This window comes from Saccopteryx leptura, chromosome 3, assembly GCF_036850995.1.
Source record: "Saccopteryx leptura isolate mSacLep1 chromosome 3, mSacLep1_pri_phased_curated, whole genome shotgun sequence".
NCBI classification, from domain to species: domain Eukaryota; kingdom Metazoa; phylum Chordata; class Mammalia; order Chiroptera; family Emballonuridae; genus Saccopteryx; species Saccopteryx leptura.
Genome location: NC_089505.1, coordinates 349,368,042 through 349,389,936, shown reverse-complemented (window position 1 = coordinate 349,389,936; position 21,895 = coordinate 349,368,042). Strand labels below are relative to the sequence as shown.

Genomic DNA, 21,895 nt, shown 5'->3' with positions numbered 1-21,895 from the left:
CAGCCCATCTCTCCTCTGGACTTGGCTGCTGTGAGGGGAACATGGCAGCTCAGTGCCATCTGAGTCCAGGGGAAATGAATGGCGCAGCTGAACAGCGTCAGGGTAATGATGGTATCTCATTGCTCTCTACATCTATTATTTGGGACAGAAATAGAGCAAGGGATTTTCCTGGCATTTCAATTATAAGAATTAGAAGAAAAATGTGAAAAATATAGGGAAGGGACAGTGAGGGGAAAAGCTTTGGAGAAAAATCGACAGTGCATTTAACTTTCTCTTTTCCATTTGAGAAGACAATACTGCAAACCAGAGATTTGCTTTTAGTTTTAAAAGATTGCCTAAATGATTTAACTCTCTAAAAATATTAATTGAAATTACGTTTTGTTAATTGGCTGCCTTAATATTAGAATTTTAACAAGGGAGGCAATGTGTCCAAAACCTCTGTCCAGCCTATAAATCATCTTATTCCAGTAACTGTTGTGAGAAGTGAATTTTTTGCAGGGGCACTGGAACGGGCCTCTCTCGCTGCTTCCGAGTTTCTAACCTGTGGCCTCTCTGACGCCTGGGTCACAAAGTTTATGAATTGGCTTGGCCTATGAGCCGGTGCTACCAGAAATCATAAGAGGAGCTAATGCTTTGGGAGTCAGCTCTTGATCTGCAAGGAAATGGGAGCGAGTGAAATGCATCCTTCTTTCTTTGGCAGTTTCCACTGATATTCAGAGAGGCATCTTACAGGTTTCAATAGGAGTTTCTGTAGGATGTAATACAAGGCGTCCATAGTGGTAGCCAATTGGGTAATATGATACATCCTTGCATTGACTTTCTCGCATTTCATACCTGTTTCATTCCCAGCTGTTCCTCTTTTCTCTTCCCTGGGATCATATCAGCAATTAAACCTCTCACATGTAAGCCCTGGGTAATATAATCAAAGGTGTCACTTTACAGGCTCCTCCTCTTCCACCCCTTTGGCTTTCAATCTACATCATGTAACTCCAATCACTACTTGACCTTTGCCTTGTGGTCATATAATGAGATTATCCATGCTTGGGGAATAATCAGAAATTTATATCCCTAGAGAATGATCCCAAAGGAAACTCAAGAATAGCAAAGGTCTCTTTTTCATGCCACCTTGGCTCAGTGAATGGCCCTAATCCCAAAGGAGTTGAGATAGTTTCCTACCCCATATGGGCATTGTTTGTGCTAATCTCCAGAGAATGGTACAATTACTGACATGTTTCTGGGGAATAGACATTGAGGTCCTTTTCTTCACAAGATTTATAGTTGTCTTGTGGATAGGTTTGGTTTTAGTTTTATGCTACTGATGGTTTTTCTCTGTTGTGCAGTCATATATTTATATATACTCATCGGGGGAAATAGCAGTTGCTGAAATAATTTACTGTGGCTCACTACAGAGTTGAAAATGTTGCACAGCTTCCCACCCAGATGTGTATTATGTACACATTTTGCAACGACTTACAAGATTTCATTACCAAGCAGAACACTAACTGTTTGAACTGATGGATAGACTAAATAAATGTGATTTTATAACTGTCTTCTTTTTGGTGATGGTTTACATGCTGTGGGAAATTCATGACAATTCTGAGTTCTTAGATTGAGCAGGCAGTTTTTCTACAGAAAGACTTTTAACAAACCATTCAATAGGTAGTCAACTGTTCATCCGTTGCAGATCACGTGATCTTTATTAAGTGCCCTATCCATATAGTAAAAATAATATGCAGAAAAATGAGGGAATAATTATGTATTATATATTTATAAGGATTTATTCTTCTAAGATCAGGGCACTAAGAAGTGTTTCTAAGTACTGCTATATACAGCATATATATAAATAAATAATTTCATGTATTTACACTTGAAAAAATTGACATAGTATAAACGCATATAGGTAATGGTATAATATTATTTATGTTAGAATATATTCATATATGCAAATGAAAAAGCTACAGTGGCTAATTAGATTATTTTGTTAGTAATGTTCTATCATAATTTTACCTAAAAAATAAACCAAATAAGAACTTATACTTTGACATGTAGCTGCTATGACTTCAAAAAAACTTGGGGGAATAATTTAATTTTCTAATGTCAGTTACACTTTTTGGGGTGAAATTCAAATAATGGAAAATAATAATTATTATAGCAAATAGCCTTATACAGAACTTACTATTTTGTCAGACAAGCTTCAAGTATATCAATCCATTCAGTCCTCTCAGCAAACCTGTGGGATACTATGTTATTGTTTCTTCTTACCAATCAAAGAACTGAGGCCCAGAGAAATTTAGCGATTCACTGTCGGCAAAGTGACAGTAAACAGTAGAGCCCAGATATGAACCCATGCAATCAGGCTTCACTGACTGAGGTATAGTTCTCAAAAGTAACATTTATCTCACAGGTACTATGTTTTGTTGTTTTTAACGATTAAATGGTATAAAATAAATAGAGCTTCCATACAGTGCCTGGTATGTAGTGAACCCTCATGACAAGGTTATTATTAATATTTGCGATTTTAGATTGATATAATGATGCCATCCTATCTGCCAATTTTTCAGGAATAAGAATGAATAGTGTAAACAAGCGATATTGTCGGTCAAAATTCTGTAGAATCTTCTATTTTGGTCCTTGAAATAATAATTTTTAAAAATCTAGTTTTTTTGGATACGGAACTAGATGCTACTATGTGTCATTGCTCCCCATATCCTAGGATTCATGACCCACTTTTGTCCCTTATTCTTTTTTTTAAATTCTCTTTATAAAGAACTTGGATGCCACTTTCAAGGAATATTCTATTTGTTGTTAGCAGGAAAAAGCTTCTAATGAAACCCTATTATTTTTGGATTGGCTTAGCTGTTCTGTGGCTTTCATATAACCAAAGATTTGTCAAGCCTATTGGTGGAAATAAAATGATTTAGAGGCCAGAAGGTTAAGCCTACCTAAAAACAAACGGCCTTCATATACTTTTAACATTGCTTAGTAGCATCACCAAGGGCTAAAATCTAGCCACACCAATTCCTAACAATACAAGAAAGCATATGTATAAGACTAAAGAGAATATTTACTCTTGGCTTGGTTGTTTGATACATTTGAAAGGAAGACTTTTTAAAATTTCTTTTTTAACACTGAGGTATAATTGAGATTTTTTTAAAAACATACTCTATGCCTCTTTTCTAGGGCACTCTTTACTTTCCCAATGTTGTGTTTTCATGGTTGTGAAAATAATCTTGTATAGGCTGTTTCATGTTTGTTCTCCCTATAGTGTGAGGTACGTGAAGGCAGAGGCTCATCCACAACTGTGTGATTACTAATTCTTACACTGTTGAGTGCATCATAATTCTTGAATATATAGTGTTAGTTGAATGAATGAATGAGTAAATAAATAAGTGAATACATATGTTCTGCTCTGTATTTAAAACTAAAAAAAAAAGTATATGGGGGAAAATATACATGACTTGACTTTTTATTCTTGTCTCCAGGCTTCTAGTTTTTACTTTCTTAAATTCATCCTGCATTTTGCTCCTGGTCTCATCAACTTAAACTTGGTCACAGTTAAAAAAAGAGCCCATCCATACCCTCATAGTGTCCCTTTAGTTTTGTCAAAAAGCAAAAGTCCAACAACTGCCACAGCCTATCATATTTGGCTATCCTTAAATTAGTATATACTTATATTTAGCCCTGGCCGGTTGGCTCAGCGGTAGAGCATCGGCCTGGCGTGTGGGGGACCCGGGTGCGATTCCCGGCCAGGGCACATAGGAGAAGCGCTCATTTGCTTCTCCACTCCCACCCCCTCCTTCCTCTCTGTCTCTCTCTTCCCCTCCCGCAGCCAAGGCTCCATTGGAGCAAAGATGGCCCAGGCGCTGGGGATGGCTCCTTGGCCTCTGCCCCAGGCGCTAGAGTGGCTCTGGTCACGGCAGAGCGACGCCCCGGAGGGGCAGAGCATCGCCCCCTGGTGGGCAGAGCGTCGCCCCTGGTGGGCGTGCTGGGTGGATCCCAGTTGGGCGCATGCGGGAGTCTGTCTGACTGTCTCTCCCCGTTTCCAGTTTCAGAAAAATACAAAAAAAAAAAAAAATTAGTATATACTTATATTTACCTATCCAGCTCCATTTAAAGAATCTCTTCAGCTCCAAGCAACCTTAGATATTTTGGATATTACAAAGACTTCTTATATACAAATATTAGTTAGTGAACTTTTTCTTCTGCGTGGAAGCCTATGCTTAATTTCTCCTCTGTGTTCATGTGTCATAATTTTTCAAAAATCAACTCATGACATCATCTCAAAGATACCTTCTATTAACTCCAAAGTTACAAAATTATTTATTTTTTAAACACCTGCTCATCTGTATCCTAACACTTACAACACATTATTAAAATAACTTGTTTGTCTAACTACTCTTTAAGACTTCAAGTTCCATAAATAATACAATCTGATTCAATTTTGCAGTAAAACATTCGAAGGCAATATTTGGTGTTGAATAACTATCTCCATAAAAGAAGAATAATGCATCATTATCAAATATTCATTTGACCTTCAGCTAAGAGGAAAAATTGTCCCAAGCAATATACAAATTTCTCTAAGATACTTTTTGGTTAATTGCCTTTTTCATGCATTTTCACTGAAACATTTAAATTGTAAGGTTTGACGTTTTTACTTTTTCTATGTAAGTATATTTCATTTTATTCACTTATTTATTAATTAATATTTAACAAAACTTTTTTGAGCATTTACTTTGTGTTATAGTCAAAGCCACCTTTATATCACTAAATGAAACACTTAGTTGTTGGCAGAAAGGAACTCAGTAGGCAAACAAAAAAATTAAATGAAGTATTAATGCTCTAATACAAGTAACGATGTGGAAGAATACATTTTAGCAGGTTAGGAACTAAAAGATACTATTCCAGATGAAGAAAACAGTATGTGGAAAACTATTGAAAGTAACTTAGATTATGGTGCATTTTGAAATTACACATTGTCAAATAAAGTTTCCTGCCTTTTCAGATGTAGATCAGATTGTCTAACACCCAATTTTAAATTCTGCAGAGATATACAATCTTTGTAAAAAGATTTTAGTGTGTTCCTTGGGCCAGTGGGTAAAAACTTAATGGTTAATACTGACTCCAAAATCCTGCTTTCTTATTTTCTGGATTATGTACATTTTACATGAATTCAAGTAACCATTGTCTCCAATTTCATATAAACTCTAAATGAAGAGAAAAGAACAGTTTTAACACTTATAGGAGGTAATTTTCTCTGTTAGGAAAGCATGGGGTGGTCCAGTGGTGAGATTCAAATAATCTGACAACGGGTTCTCTGCCTTAATGACTGTTTTAAGTATAAAAAAGTGATATACCAAGAGGTAGCTTATTATTTAATGCATTTAATACTTCAACAAGAACAATAAAAGAGGTATACAAAACTAGATTATAAGAAAAAGTTTTAAAATAGTAATGAAAGAATATTAAATAATACTTGACAAAAAAACAATAAAACTATTATTTAAGATAGTTACATATTGCTTCTTGATTGGCATCCTCATTTGCAATTTTTGTCATCTATGGAAGGAATGAACATTACTATGGGAGCTTAGAATACACTGTTGCACAGATGAATGTTAAAAAAGAGTAAGGGATGTAAATTTGTGATTTCCACATTGGGTGGCTGCCCAGTCACCCACCTTAGAGAGATCCCTGATTGCAAGTGCCATTTTAACTACTGGTTTGCTGAACTCAACAAAAGATTAGTTATTTGCTCTGCCTAACTGGTGTGAATTGGCTGAATCCCTCCACTGGGGTAGTCTATATCAACGGCAGGCAAATGACCTGCAGCTGAATATTATTCTTATCCAGTTGCTTAGGGTTTTGTTTTTATTCCTAACTTCACTACACACCATCAACCATATGTTTTTCTCCTCTTCCTGCTTCCTGCTTCCTGCTTCCCCTCTCTTTTCCACCCACCTGTTCTCTTGAATGATCTTAAAAGCACTATCGTTTCAATATATCATATATTTGCATGGTAACTCATCTCATTCTATCTTACCACCAACCTTGTCTCACTTTCTTACTGACAAACATAGATTCAGTTGGATTTTCTTTTACTTTTATCAAAAAGTGTAATAAGTCATTAATTACTAGAAATAGTTTTTTACTGATATAATGTGGTCTATGCTTTTATAGTAGCCCCCAAATAGGGTGATTCAATTCAAAAAACAGCAAGCAGAAGCAACATTGTATCTCAGGGGTCAGGAACCTATGGCCCACGAGCCAGATGTGGGTCTTTTAATGGCTGCATCTGGTTCGCAGACAAATCTTTAATAAAAAAAATAATAACGTTAAAAATATAAAATATTCTCATGTATTACAATCCATTTATTTCCTACCATTCATGTTCATGGTTGCAGGTGACTGGAGCCAATCACAGCTGTCCTCTGGGACAACATCAAATTTTTATTGGATAATGTGTAAGGTACATGGGTTGTTGTATGGCTCTCATGAAATTACATTTTTTTTTTTTTTTTTTTTTTTTTACAGAGACAGAGAAAGAGTCAGAGAGAGGGATAGACAGATAGACAGGGACAGACAGACAGGAACGGAGAAATGAGAAGTATCAATCATTAGTTTTTCGTTGCGCATTGCGACACCTTATTGTTCATTGATTGCTTTCTCATATGTGCCTTGACTGTGGGCCTTCAGCAGACCGAGTAACCCCTTGCTCGAGCCAGCGACCTTGGGTCCAAGCTGGTAAGCTTTTGCTCAAACCAGATGAGCCTGTGCTCAAGCTGGCGACATTCAGGTCTCAAACCTGGGTCCTCCGCATCCCAATCTGATGCTCCATCCACTGCGCCACCACCTGGTCAGGCAGAATTACATTTTAAAATATGTGGCGTTCATGGCTCTCAGCCAAAAATGTTCCCGACCCTTGTTGTTTATAAAAATGACCTTCATGACTAGGTTAAATTACTAACAACCAACAACCAGGGGGAAAAAAATATTTTCTTTTTTTTTTTTTGTCAAATCTGTATATTGTATTTCCTCTTTTTAATTGGAATTGCATTTGTTGGGTTTTAATCAAATCTATCTGATCCTGTGCAGTCTGTCTCTTGCTGATTTTAATTCTGCCTCTTTCATAGTGTCTCCTCTGTTTTCCAGTTACCTGCTTTGGATTTGTTTCTTTATTATACCACATTTAGATGCTTCCTGTCAGTGAAGGCATGGATTAGATTTCCATTCTTATGCAGATGACACTTAGATGTATTTGAAGATTAGTCCTAAGTATTAGTCCACTTCTGACATTTTATCAGCTTCTCATGAAGACATAGAGACTAGGATGTTCATTTGAATGTTATTAAACTGAACTACTTACTGATAGTTCCAGACACTGATTTAAATAAGTCTTATCATTCACCTTCAGACGTGTATGTATATGTGTGTTTCATGACCAACAATCAGCAGCCTGAATTTTAAGTGATTCAGAGAACAATTTTTTTCTATGCTTGTTTATCTGCATTTTAATAAGTGTTCTTTGATATTTAGGTAAGGAATTCAGCATTTTCCAGGTATATTATTTACTCTATTAAGCAATTAAACTAAAATAACTGAATAAAATTCAAGCATGTTAGAAGTGTTATGATAATATTTAAGACATTATTTAAATCTACATTTTTTTCTCTCTTTTTTTTTCAAAATAAAGAAAAAAAGAAAAAACAGGGAGAGACAGTCAGACAGACTCCCCCATGCGCCGGACCGGGATCCACCCGGCACGCCCACCAGGGGCGATGCTCTGCCCACCAGGGGGCGTCGCTATGTTGCGACCAGAGCCACTCTAGCGCCTGAGGAAGAGGCCACAGAGCCATCCCCAGCGCCCAGGCCATCTTTGCTCCAATGGAGCCTTAGCTGCGGGAGGGGAAGAGAGAGACAGAGAGGAAGGAGAGAGGGAGGGGTGGAGAAGCAGATGGGCACTTCTCCTGTGTGCCCTGGCTGGGAATCGAACCCGGGACTTCTGCACGCCAGGCCGACTCTCTACCACTGAGCCAACCAGCCAGGGCTAAATCTACATTTTTATGTGTAGGTTGTTATAAATTCCAAGGTAGGATTTGAATTTAAAATATAAAAAACTTTCTGTGTGACTTTCAAAACTGTTAGGAATTTACTTCCCAGAAAGCACAAGACAAAGATAAAGCGTGATTGAACATAGTCCTTCAAAACATATGCCAAATGTCATGTAGAAAGATTAAAATTGTGATATTCAACCCATAAATCTGTATTTTATTTAATGGAATTCTGTTTTCTATGTGCAAACTCCATAGTTCCTTTTTATGCCCATTCAGAGAGCACTCTTTTTCTGGTGGTTTTCTTCTCACTTGTCCTATTTTCTTTTGTTCATTTTGTTAATAGGTTTTTACAAAATTTTATGTATTTTTTTCAGCAAATCTTTTCGGATCTGAGTTGAAAATTTCCCAACCCTTTTCATTTTCTGAGCATTTTTTTTTTACTAGGTTACTAATTAAAAATATTTTACTTATTTATAAATTCTTTTTCATAACTTTGAAAGTATTTATTTTCTGTTTGAGCTAATAGAGTCTTTGTACCGCCTAGAATTTTTATCATAGAAATTATTTAATTTTCTAAGTTATTTTATTTCCTCAGTCATTTTTTCATAGTACACTGTTTTATATTCAAAGCACATATATTTGCCAATGTGGAGTGACTTTTTATTTATAATGTCCCTAAAGCATTTCAATTTAGCCATCTCTAATAATAATGATGATAACATACTAAATTTAAAAGATAATGTCTCATGAAATGTTGCCATGAAAATGGAAACTAGGTTATTGTGTGAAAATTCATCTTATTTTGATTAGAATGAGTTTATTGTTTATAAGGTTTCTATAAAAGCCATAGGAGAAAGACTCCCAGATTATTCTGGGAGGGAGGACGAAGCAAGGGACAGAACATAGAAATAAAACAATTTTCCTATGTCACTTTTTATAAATAACCTTTCCTGATCTATTACTCTCATAGCATTTTATAAATCCAAATTTATCTCCCAGCTTAATATTTAGCTCTCCTTCTAGACTAGACCATAAAGTCCATGAGGGCAGGAATTTCAGCTGTCTTTTTACGTTGCCACGTCCAATGTCCAGCATTGCGTTTCAATATTTGTAGAATATGTAAATTTGTAGAATATGTAAATTTGAAGAATAAAAGTTTACAGCACTCAACTTTTACAAATGAAATACAAATATCAACTATTGAGTAGAATTCTTAGAATATTCAAATATCAGAAAAAATACATTGAAATATAAACATTCAATTTTTTTCAGTGAAAAATTTGATTTAATATTTCACTGAACAAAAGTTCTTAACCAGTAGGTCACATTTGTTTCTAGATCTGAAACATATTTAATAAACAAATAATTAAAATATTAATTTTCTTTGGCATTAATCATTTATTGCTATTTGGCATTAATTGATATTAATTATATATTGCTATGATATTAGTTTATATCAGCTTATGTCATAATATATGCTATAAAATATAAGATAAAAGTTTTAATATCAGTTTATATCATAAAGAGTTTTAAATGCTAGATCACATTGAAGTTTCTAAAACAATAATAAATATGATTCTCTTATACAACCAGCATTGAATATTTATAACAGATACTGTGCTCACTTCACTACCTGGAAAACAAAATAAATTTACATTTTTAAACTTATAATTCAGTTGCTGGACACACTGTCACTACTTTATTATTTTCTCTTCCCAAACTTAGTCAAAGGAAACATTTTTTGCCACCTGGAGAAAAAGAAAATAATTAAAAGCAATCCTCCAAAAACCCTTCTTTGTGCTTCAACTCAAATGACATGATAAAAACACAAGCCTGTTGCAAAGTATAGATGGTAATGATAAAGTTAAAATACCAATGGTGGTGGTTGGGCAAAGAAAGGTTAGCAAGAAATTGTGGGTAGCGCTTGCCCTAATTAATCTCTGTGAGACCAGGAACAGTTCCCTTTCACGTCTGGAAAGTAGCCACACCTTGTATCTCCATGTTCAGTTATCGGTAGAAGTTGTCCATCATCAGGTGCCAACATATATCCATTTCCAGTCATTTCCTATTTGTCCCTAACAATATTTTTTCTCTTGCATCACAGTGCCCCATCGGAAACCATTAAACAAATGAGTCTCTTGTTAGGACATTTGCCATGGTCTTAGCCTTTCTGGCAAGGCATACTTCACAAAGTTTGAATTGTTAATCCTTACTTATTATGACATAGTTATACCTTATTAGAATATCTCATTTTTTTAAGGTACAAGTTAGAGACTCTAGGAGGAACAGAAATTCTACTAAGTTGAAATTAATATCACCTGCTTTGTACACTATCTCTTGAGTAACAGAAGAAATATAGTTTATACCATAGTCAATGCCCAGTGACTCTCAGAGATAATGTAGCATTGTTAGTTTTTATCCTCATCTCTATCTGATAAGCAAAGAAGTAACTATATATTGAAAGATAGAAATGGAAACACTTTTGCTAGGTTAAGATTGCAATGTTTCCCAACCCACAGTTGAAAAACATATTATAAATAAAATTTAATTTAAATTGATTTTTATGGTCAAGCCATCATTTTCCATGTTTCATATGTCATCAAATTATAAATATTTTAGTAACAACAAGGCTCTTTCCCTGAGCTAGTAAAAACCTCATTGGGAAAATTTTTAACATCCAGACTGTACTAACCTTATTGTACCTATTCGTAGAAGCCATTAAGAGCACGTAGATAACTACATAATATAATCATATAATTATTTTATGCCTACCAGAGCATTATATAGCCTTTCTAAGTGTACAAGGGAAAGAACCAAGATCAAGATGGCTTGGATTTGCTCTATGCCACCATCAAGTAAGTTGAAGAAGTAGGGATAATTGATGATCCACAAACAGAAGCTATTTAGACTTTATCCTAATGATTCCTTAAAGATATGGATATAACAAAGAAATATATCTTTCTGGAAATATTCCAGCATATCTCAGAAAGTTTAGTGCATTAGACAATAGGATTTAGTTGTCCACAAAACTGTTAGTGCATCCACAGTGGATGGGAATCAAGTTCACCAAAAGGTGGTAGCTTGAATTGCCACTATATACAAAGAGAAAAAAAGAAAGATACCAAAAAAAAATTTTTGTTATGACTCTCATTATTTTAATCATTTGTTTATTTATCCACTTACATATTTATTAACTACCATATATCTGGCAGTGTTCCAGGCACTGGAGACACCATGGTGGACAAAACCAAGTCTTTGCTCTCATCAAGTTGTTAATCTAAAATGGTAAAAAGAGACAATAAACAAGGGTGTATATGTACATATATACATGTATGCACACAAATATATAAATACATACACATGTGTATATTCTTGTGTATAAAGATGGATATAAAACACATACACCAAAAAAATTAAATTTCTTCAAAACCAAAACCTATCATTTTAAGTGGTTACTCTTACTCTTTGGTTTGGATGATGAGAAACAGACAAGAAAACAACATATATACAGGACTTTTTTTTTTTTACCTGTCATCTTCTGAGGCTTTTTTTCCCCATTATTTTTATATGAATGAAAGGCATTTTCAAAAAGGAATATTTCTCATTATGAAACATACTTATAAGAATTCTTTATCAGCATGTAGAGAGCACTTATTTGACAGTCCATTTTAGAGCTGTGGCCTAAGAACTTGGATATTTGGTCCTTTACTAAACATTCCCCCATCACGAAAACCATGGCAGTTGGAGTTAATGACAAAGATAATAAACAAGGCCTTGTTCACAAAAAATATTTTAAGTGTATACATTTTAAAAAAAGTATGCTAGAGAATTACTAAGTAGCAAGTATCACTCAAAGACGCAGGGTGTTGAAAGCTCTTTCTACTAACTTCAAACCAATCATTTGATTGCTATAAAATTTGTATTATAATATTTTTATATAATTATAAAAATATTTATAAATACATTTATAAATATATAAAATAATTTTATATAATTATTAAAATATTTATAAGTACATTTTGTATCAGATCAGTAGCACCTAAGCACCTTTATAGATATGCTATTCAAATAATGTTCTGTGGATACTATTATCCATTACAGAACCCTGAGTGGGAGAAATGGGAACATTTCCTATAGAAAGAAGTGGCGTATCAGTGTGGTTTTGTTTAAATGGATAACACTTCTGCAGGCAAATCAAGAAAGAATTATATTTTAGACTTTGAGAATTTTATAGTATAAGTGGAAAACTATAAAGGGCATAGTGCATTTAAAAGAGAGGGAGAATCCTTTTCTGGTAGAAGTTGAGTATGTGGCTATATAGCATGGCAGGAAATTATATTGGAAAAGCAATCTAGGTTGTCAGAGGAATAATTTTATATTCTACATTAGCCAGTTTTAATTTACCTTATAGAAAACAGGTGATCACGATTTTATGCCATTAGGTAAAAATCATCAAATCTATATTTTAGATAGAGAAATATAGTAATACTAATGAAAATGAAACAGAAAGATAAAATGGAGTATTGGAAGGAGTTAAATCATTATTTCTAGTCCAGGAGAAAAGTGATGATGAAACAATCATTAGGTTTCAGAAAGAGAAGAAAATGAGAAAAACAAGATGTGTCAGGAGAGGAGTACATAGGTCTTTAGGAGTTTATGCATGTATGAGAGAGAGGTAAAGGGATTAAATAAGAAAAGTTTCTTCTTATTTCTTTAAGTGAGAGGCATGGAGGCAGAGACAGGCTCCTGGATGCACGCTGACTGGGATCCACTTGGAAAGCCTCCTACCCAGGGATGCTCTGCCCATCTGGGGCTACTGCTTTGTTGCTCTGCCCATCTGGGGCTACTGCTTTGTTGCTCTGCCCATCTGGGGCTACTGCTTTGGAGCTATTTTAGCACCTGAGTGGAGGCCATGGAGCCATCCTCAGCACCTGGGGCAAACTTTGCTTGAGCCATTTAAGCTATAGCTATGAGAGAGAAAGAGAGAGAGAGAGAGAGAGAGAGAGAGAGAGAGAGAGAGAGAGATAGTAGAGAAGAGGAGGGGGAGTGGTAGAGAAGCAAATGGTTGATTCTCCTGTGTGCCCTGATTGTAATTCAAACCCAGAACTTCCACACATGGGGCCAACACTTTACCACTGAGCCAACTGGCCAGGGCTAGATAAGAAAGGTTTAATTAAAAGCATTTTAAGATATTTCCTAGACAGTCTAGCAAACAGAAAATTACTCTAGAAGTCAAGAGAGATGGCAAAATTGATGTAGATTTCAGTTATCAACACAGAAGTGACCATTGTAGAAGTGAATTAGATTAACTGTTCAGAGAAATCATTTCACAGAGAAAATAAGCCATTCAGTCCATTTATAATCATAATACTTAAGCATCAGATGAAAAAATAAAGCCAGAACATAGGGTATGGGACATAACTATTTTAAACAAAAATAAAAATTAAGATACATCAGGACTGTGTAAGGGAAGGCAGAGAATTTCAAATAAAGTTTTTAATACTTTTATTTTTTATTTTATTTTTTTTGTATTTTTTCTGAAGTTGGAAACAGAGAGGCAGTCAGACAGACTCCCTCATGTGCCTGACCAGGATCCACCCGGCATGCCCACCAGGGGGCGATGCTCTGCCCATCTGGGGCATTGCTCTGTTGCAACCAGAGCCATTCTAGTGCCTGAGGCAGAGGCCATAGAGCCATCCTCATTGCCCGGGCCTACTTTGCTCCATTGGAGCCTTGGCTGCGGGAGGGGACGAGAGAGACAGAGAGGAAGGAGAGGGGGAGGGGTGGAGAATAGATGGGTGCTTCTCCTGTGTGCCCTGGCCAGGAATCGAACCTGGGACTCCTGCATGCCAGGCTGATGCTCTACCACTGAGCCAACCGGCCAGGGCCAGTTTTTAATACTTTTAATTACTGCTGGAAATCAAATAGAAAGAAAAAAATGAAGAGATGGCTTTGGCCAGTTGGCTCCATGACAGAGTATCGGCCTGGTATGTGGATATCCCAGGTTTGATTCCTGGTCAGGGAACATAGGAGAAACACCCATTTGCTTCTCCACCCCTCCCCATCTTGCTTCTCTCTCTCTCTCTTTTTCTCTCTCTCTTTCTCTCTTCCTCTCCTGCAGACATGGCTTGATTGGAGCGAGTTGGCCACAGGTGCTGAGGATGGTTCCATGGCCACTGCTTCAGGTGCTAAAAAGAGCTCTGTTGCTAAGCAATGGAATAATAGCCCAGATGGGCAAAGCATCACCCCCTAGTGGGCTTGCCAGTTGGATCCTGGTTGGAGCACATGCAGGAATCTGTCTCTGCCCTCCTTCCTCTCACTGAATTAAAAAAATTAAAAGAAAAAGAAACATGAAGAGATATTATTAGATTTGGCAATTACATGATCACTGTTGGCCTTGAGAATGCAGTATCAACACAGATATGGGAAAAGTCAGACTGAAATGCTTTAACAGTGAATGGGGGAGAAGAAAATGAAGTAGTGAACATGGATGACTTATAAAAGGTTGTAATGTAATGACCTCATTTATATGTGAAATCTAAAAAAGAAAACCTCATAGAAACAGAGTGTATATTGCCAGAGCTGAGGCTAGATAGTGTTAGGAGAAAGGGGAGATGTTGTTTAAAGAGAATAAATCTTCAGTTATAAAATGAACAACATGGTGATCTAATGTACAGTATGATGACTATAGTTAATAATGCTGTTTTAACATATTGCTATGAGAGTATAAGAGATCTTAAATATTCTCACCCCATAAACATTTACATTAATAGTAATTGTGTGAAATGATGGAGATGTTACCTAACTTTATTATTTGGCAGTATATATGAATCAAATCATCATGTTGTACATCTCAAACTTATACAATATTACATGTTAATTATAATTAATAAAGCTGGGGAAAAAAGAGCCAATTGTGAAATATTTAGAAATTTGTGAGTCCTTGATAGCCTTTAATAGCTCAGAATCAGCCAAGGTGGTACTATTTACACCATGTTGGAAAAAAAATTTTAAAAGTGTGAATGGAACAGAAGAAAATTAAATAATGAGCATACAAAACTTATAAGATGTTAAGCAGTAAAGATTGTAATTAATGCTGAAAGAAAAAAAATACATTATTTTCTCTTGTTACAAAATAAGTTTTATTATTTAAAATTGTGAAATTGAACACAGATAAGATAAAATTAAATGTAACCACTAAATCACCACAAGAAATAAACTTTAAAGAAAAAGAAGGAAGTTAACACATGCAGTGTGGATACAATCTCTTTTGTTAAGTAGAAGAAAAAGGACTTAAAGGAAATATTAAAACATTTAACAGTTGTAGGATTTTAAATTATATCAGTGTACTCTTTGTATAGTCTGAGTGTCTAATTCAGAGTTCTAAGAACAGAAAGGGAAGTTTTAATATTGATGTCTCAGTTATGTTATAATGTGTCCTAAGATTCATAATAAATATAAATGAAAACCCTACCCTTGCAAGTGCTCAATCAATGGGAGGCTTTGCTTCTTTCTCTTTGTAGACTTTTGTTAACACAATGTTGGATAAATATATATCTTTAATTAAACAAACATATTTACAGTCAGAGGACATTTTATCATGCCTCACACTCTTATTCATCACTAGTTTTCAATTGCTGTTGCAAATATTGAGCTTGTGAACTTTAGTGTGTAAAAAACACCCACATTTGGTAAGTGAACATAATATGTATTTCAGTGTGGTAATAATTGTGCAATTTTGCCTTTAAAGTCTATTTGCAAGTTATTTCATTGCTATGATTTTGCATATGGTATATCCTCATCTTTTAAAATACAATTTCTCTTTTAGTTAAGACGTGCGGCTCTAATCTTCAGGGACCGAGCGGAACCTTTACATCTCCCAACTTTCCATTCCAGTATGACAGCAATGCACAGTGTGTCTGGGTCATCACAGCCGTGAATACAAACAAGGTAAGAAAATCATCCATGGTAGAAAAGCATAATCATAGAGCCAAAGTTAAAGAGATTGTGGGGAAAGTGCTGTAAAGAAATTTAATATCTCAAATCAAGGACAGAAAAGGGAAAACTCACGGACATGAACAACAAGGCAGTGATTGCTAGGGGATGGGGGTGGAGGAGGGTGTAGGTGTGATAAATAGTGAGGGACAAAGACTTGACTTGGGGGAGTGAACACACCATACAGTGTACAGAGATGTGCTGTAGAATTAGGCACCTGAAACCCGTATAATCATGTTAGGCAGTGTCACCCCAATAAATTCAATTAAAAAAGCAAATTGATATCAAAAGTATGATTTATGCAGCATTTTATACTTATCCATTATATAGAATGTTAATTTATACAGGAAATTTGAAAAAAATAAATTTAAAACAATACACTTTTACTCCCAGTTACTAACATATATTTGTAAGCACATTAAACTTATAAATGAGTTTTCTGAGACATGTTTTTAAAGGTTGTAAGTATGGATTTATTTTCCAAAAAACAAGCCATGAATAATGGCTTTTCACTTCATATCTTTTTTTGCTTAACATATTCAGGTATATCATATTTTTAAACATAGCTGACTTTTAATGTTTCTCTACCGCCGTATGTCACACAGCTAGTCTTTATTATAAATAGTTGATTTTAATGTGCTCTGCACTATTAGAACTTTCATATTATAACATTTGAAAAGGTTAGGTTGTCTTTCTCTTTCACTAAGTGAGCAATACATCAAAATATGTATGTGCTACAACAATCCGAACAAAATTATAATCTGAATGAGTGTAAGAGCAAGAAGCTGAAAAATTAGCTAGTTTTATTTTCTGGCTTTATCTTCTTTCTTGTAAAAATATAGAGGGAATCATTTTACCTGCCCAACCTGTGTCATCAGTTCATTTCAATTTTTCAAATATTTATTTATTGATTACCTTCTCTGTGCAAATTATGAGTTGTTGAGAAAATAAAAAAAATAATGAAGTACTTGAAAAAATAAACTCAGGTTTATTGAACACTTAACATGCCAGGTAAAATTTGCACCACTCTTTATAAATTACTTAATCCTTTATAAATTACTTAATCTTCATAAAAATTCTCCGTAATATGTTTGATTTCTGCATTTAACAGAGAGGCTAAATAACTTATTTAAGATCACAAAAATATCAAAAGTCAGAGCTGTGTACTTTGTGTGTGCTATTTGCAAGGATATTACTCACACTAAGAGGTAAGGATCTTACACTAATAGAAGCATGAAGTGAGTAGTAGTTCATTATAAAGTACGGAACAAACACATTGTATTAATCTTGCATGGAGATAGTAATCTTTTTGTGACACAGTAATTACCAATAATTGTCATCAAAATGTGGTAATGATTTTCTGTTCTATAGGATCTGCTCTGCTAAATTTAATTTATTCTCATTACTGAGTTACCTGAAGTTTCACAGAGGTTGTCACTTTCTTCCTTGTTTATCTTACTTAATCTCCCAAACTTTTATCTCTTCTTTCTCTCCCTAGAAAAAATCCAATTTATTTTCTAAGGAGGACATAATTACTTTCACTTCTTTGCTACTTCCATCAAATTGCTGACTGAGGACATTAATTTTTAACCTGTAGTTTACCTCTATTTTAAGAAAATCGATAGAAATTGGTTTTCAAACATTTTTAACTGTGACCGACAATTGGAATTACATTTTACATTGTGCTATTTTGTCCCAGATCACATACACACACACACAGTGCGAAAAAATAATATTATCTCTTACAACAAAAGTGTGCTTTTGTTTCTTTAGATTTTCCACTGATTTGGGGGGGGGGCAAAGGTGAGAGGGAGAGAAAGAGTCTCTTGTTCCACTTACTTGTTCTACTTAGTTGTGTACTTCTCTGTTTATTTATTTATTTATTTATTTTATTTTTACAGAGACAGAGAGTCAGAGGGATAGACAGGGACAGACAGACAGGAATGGAGACAGATGAGAAGCATCCATCATTAGTTTTTCGTTGCGCATTGCGACTTCTTAGTTGTTCATTGATTGCTTTCTCATACGTGCCTTGACTGCGAGCCTTCAGCAGACCGAGTAACTCCTTGCTGGAGCCAGCGACCCTGGGTCCAAGCTGGTGAGTTTTTGCTCAAGCCAGATGAGCCCATGCTCAAGCTGGCGACCTCGGGGTCTCGAACCTGGGTCCTTCAACATCTCAGTCCAATGCTCTATCCACTGCGCCACCGCCTGGTCAGGCTACTTCTCTGTTTTTTATTCCAATCTCCTGTAATCTATTTATTTCTAAAATATTGATCATGCCTCACTAAATCAATTTCATGATTTCCTAACAAGTTATAACACATAATTTGAAAAATGCTTTCATAGATTATAGTGTTAGAATCTCTTTTTGGAAGGCAATTGCTGGCATGAACCATAAGCACACAGCTCTCCTAGTTGGCATAATGCCCAATTAACCAACATTCTTAGTCCCTCAATATCTGTAATCGTCTTCAAAAATTATTGCTAAGATATATTTTTTAAGTTTGATTACTTGAAAAGAAATCATGGTGTTCTAAAGGTTCAAAGCAAATATATGATGGGTAGACAAAACTCTGAGACTTGAAACTGAATGAAACTGGATGGAACTGGTTTCAAATCTCAGCTGTCCCACTTGACTAACTATACAATTTTCATGGTCCTTTGAGCCACAGTTTTTTTTTAATCTTTTACATATAATAATACCATATTATAAAGTTGTTCTACTGATTAGATAAGAAAACATGAAATGTCTGATTCAAAGTAGGATTACATTAAATGACATCAATTATTATTGCCAAATGTTGCCATCTTGTCAAGAAATATGCTGTTTCTCTTCAGTTATTTGTTAGATTTAATTTATATATTGATGCAGAACAACATTACTATATACTTTATCCTTTCATATTTGATTATGTGGCTAAATTATTTATATGTAAGTGTGCCATATGCTAAAATATCAAACATTAAATTATAGCCAGTTTTACTGATCAATCTATAAACATTGCCATTACACTTACTAAAAATAAAATATCTGATCATTATAATCTTAAAGTAATATGTACTTTTTAAAACCTCCTTCATTAAGCTTCTGTAAGGGGAATATTTTCTTTAATTATTGCATTTCAATAATAAGTACAATTGAGAGTTTCTCTATAATAATAAATAAAAATGTGAAAGTTGATACTTTTAATAACCTGATCATTGAATTAATTGTTCTTCTTACATTAAGGTATGCAAGAAGAAATAATTTTCTGCCTTTAACATTTTCTTAATTTTTATGAGAATAATATTCCTCAGTATACATGGTCTAGTGTCTTTGTCTTTAATCTGAGATATGTGTACCCTTGGAAAACAAAAAAATCCTCAAAGTCTCCTGGGAAACCTGGACACCATTTTAAGATATTTCTCTTTCTAACATTATTTTCCCTGGTGACCCTTTTCTATCTGTTTATTCTCTTTTATAAATTCCCCTTTTATGACTATCTTTCACAGTGTCAAAAGAAAGGCATCTGTTACTGTCCCAGCTGAAATAATAACATTTTACTTTACCTGAGTGTAATCAGAACTCTGGAGTTTCAAAACAAGAAATTCCAGATGCATAGCTCTTGATTAAGAGTCTTTGAGAATAAAGCAAAAAATAGATGCACTAAAATATAATGAAAGGAGACACATTATTTTAGCAAAACAACAAACTTTCCAAATTGCCCATCTCTTTATCTTTGCATCTGTATATATAGGCATCTATCTGTCCATCTATCTATCCATCTATATCATCTATACATCATTAATCCAAATGGACACCTATTTTTAATCCATCTATCTATCTGTATCTCTGTCTATCCTAGAACTAGAATTAATGATACATAGAAGTATATTATATAATAATTTGAATTGAAACATGAAGTCCGACTTTTTTGAACAAAATTTCTGATTTGTATGATAGAACTTACATTTTTTCTATTTTTAAAACATAGTAGAACCTGACCAGGCAGTGGCGCAGTGGATAGAGCATTGGGTTGGACTGGGACATGGAGGACCTAGGTTCCAAAACCCGAGGTTGCCAGTTTGAGTGCAGGCTCATCTGGTTGAGCAAGGCTCACCAGTTTGAGCCTAAGGTCACTGGCTTGAGCAAAGGGTCACTCAGTCTGCTGTAGCCCACCAATCAGGGCATATATGAGAAAGCGATCAATGAACAACTAAGGTGCAGCGACGAAGAATTGATGCTTCTCATATCTCTCTCCCTTCCTGTCTGTCTGTTCCTATATGTCCCTCTCTCTCTCTCTCTCTCTTTCTCTGTCACAAACAAACAAACAAACAAAAACAACAGTGGTAGACATTTTTTAGAAATTAAATGAACTAATGATGCAAGATTATAAAGAAACTATTTTTAAAGTATTTATAAAGATAGAGTATAATAGAAATTGCATTCTTTTCATCTATTCAGACTTAGAATTTAAAAAATAGATGTTTATTTAAAATTCTAGAATAAGTTATTTGATCTTTGTGTGTAAAATTGTTTGCAGGCTCTCTAGACCAGCACTGTCCATCAGAAATATAATATGCATCATATGTAATTTAAAAATTTTCTTATTGATCAATGTCACCACATTAAATTTAATTTCAAAATAATGTACAAAAAATTTTCTAGCAGTATTTTTAAGGTGAAATTAATTTTAATATATTTTCTTTTACCCCAATATTATAATTTCAACATGTAATTAGCATAGCATTATCAATGCAGTGATTTCCCATCATTTTATTTTTTGTTCTATATATTTGAAACTGAAAGTGTGTTTAACACTTAAGTGGCATCTCAGTTCAGGCGAGTCACACTTCAAGTGGTCTTTAGCCACATGTTGCTGGTGGCTACCAGACTGTACAGGGAAAACATTGAACATTGCCAGTACCAGAGAGAGTCTGACTGCTCTGTTCTAGAAAATATGGGAGAGAGGTGATGGTGGTGGCCCTTGAGGGGAATAGATGCACCATTAGAGGGGAATTGCCTCAAGTGAGTTTTTGTAGGGCTTTCAAGGAAAGAGAGGGGTTGTGCTCCCATTGGCAGAGGAAGGCATGTGGTTCTCGGATTCTCAGTTTTATTCTGAAGCATCCAAAATGTCCCTAATTCAATTTTCAGGATTACATTTCTTCTCAATTAATGCCCTAATTTGACATGGAAAGTGAGTCTGTAAGTTCATCATATTTTATAATTATGCAACTTGCATAATTAAATCATGAGTATAATTTTCAGCCATATCTGCCCAGTGCTACAGGGTCTTCATGCAAGGTCTCTGATTCTCTTACCAGGACTTAAACTGTGATTTAATTGTTTTCGGACTCCAGGACAGTCATTAATAGTCATCTCTCTCCGTCGTCCTTATAGTTTTGGTTGTGAGAGTCAAGTGCAGTAACCACTTGCTTCACCCCCTCACAACTTACCTTCAATAAGTGTTCTATTCCAAACACAATAATAAATTAAGGTGTTATGTCATTTTCTACAGACCAGGAGCTCTGCTATGTCCAAGCCAAAAATACATATAAGAAAAACACTCTCCAAAATCTCAACTGTGAGACTCTCTTTCCTGGACTCTTTTTGATACCAAGGAATATACCAAACAAGGTCTAGTCAGGAAAATATAACCACCAATAGTTATTTAAAATACACAGAATTCATTTTGAGGATTTTTATGCAGGTGATATAATTTGGAAAGAAAAATTAATGCAGAAGCAATAACCACCTCTAGAGCTAGAGACACCATCTTTAGAGCTGGAGGAAGAAAATAGAAAATATGGTATTACAGAATCTGAGAGTTTGCAGTAGGGCTTTGTAAAACTGGAACTTGGATTTCCAA

General features: G+C 34.9%; 1 protein-coding gene across 3 annotated transcripts in view; it reads left to right on the top strand.

Moving 5' to 3' along the window:
* The window catches only part of CSMD3 (CUB and Sushi multiple domains 3), a 1,231,016-nt gene that overhangs the window by 590,495 nt on the left and 618,626 nt on the right, over positions 1–21,895 (top strand). For all 3 annotated transcript variants that reach the window (XM_066379371.1, XM_066379370.1, XM_066379369.1), the window contains one exon: positions 15,880–16,001. In XM_066379371.1, coding sequence (XP_066235468.1) covers positions 15,880–16,001 — 122 coding nt within the window. The remainder of the gene's footprint in view (positions 1–15,879; positions 16,002–21,895) is intronic.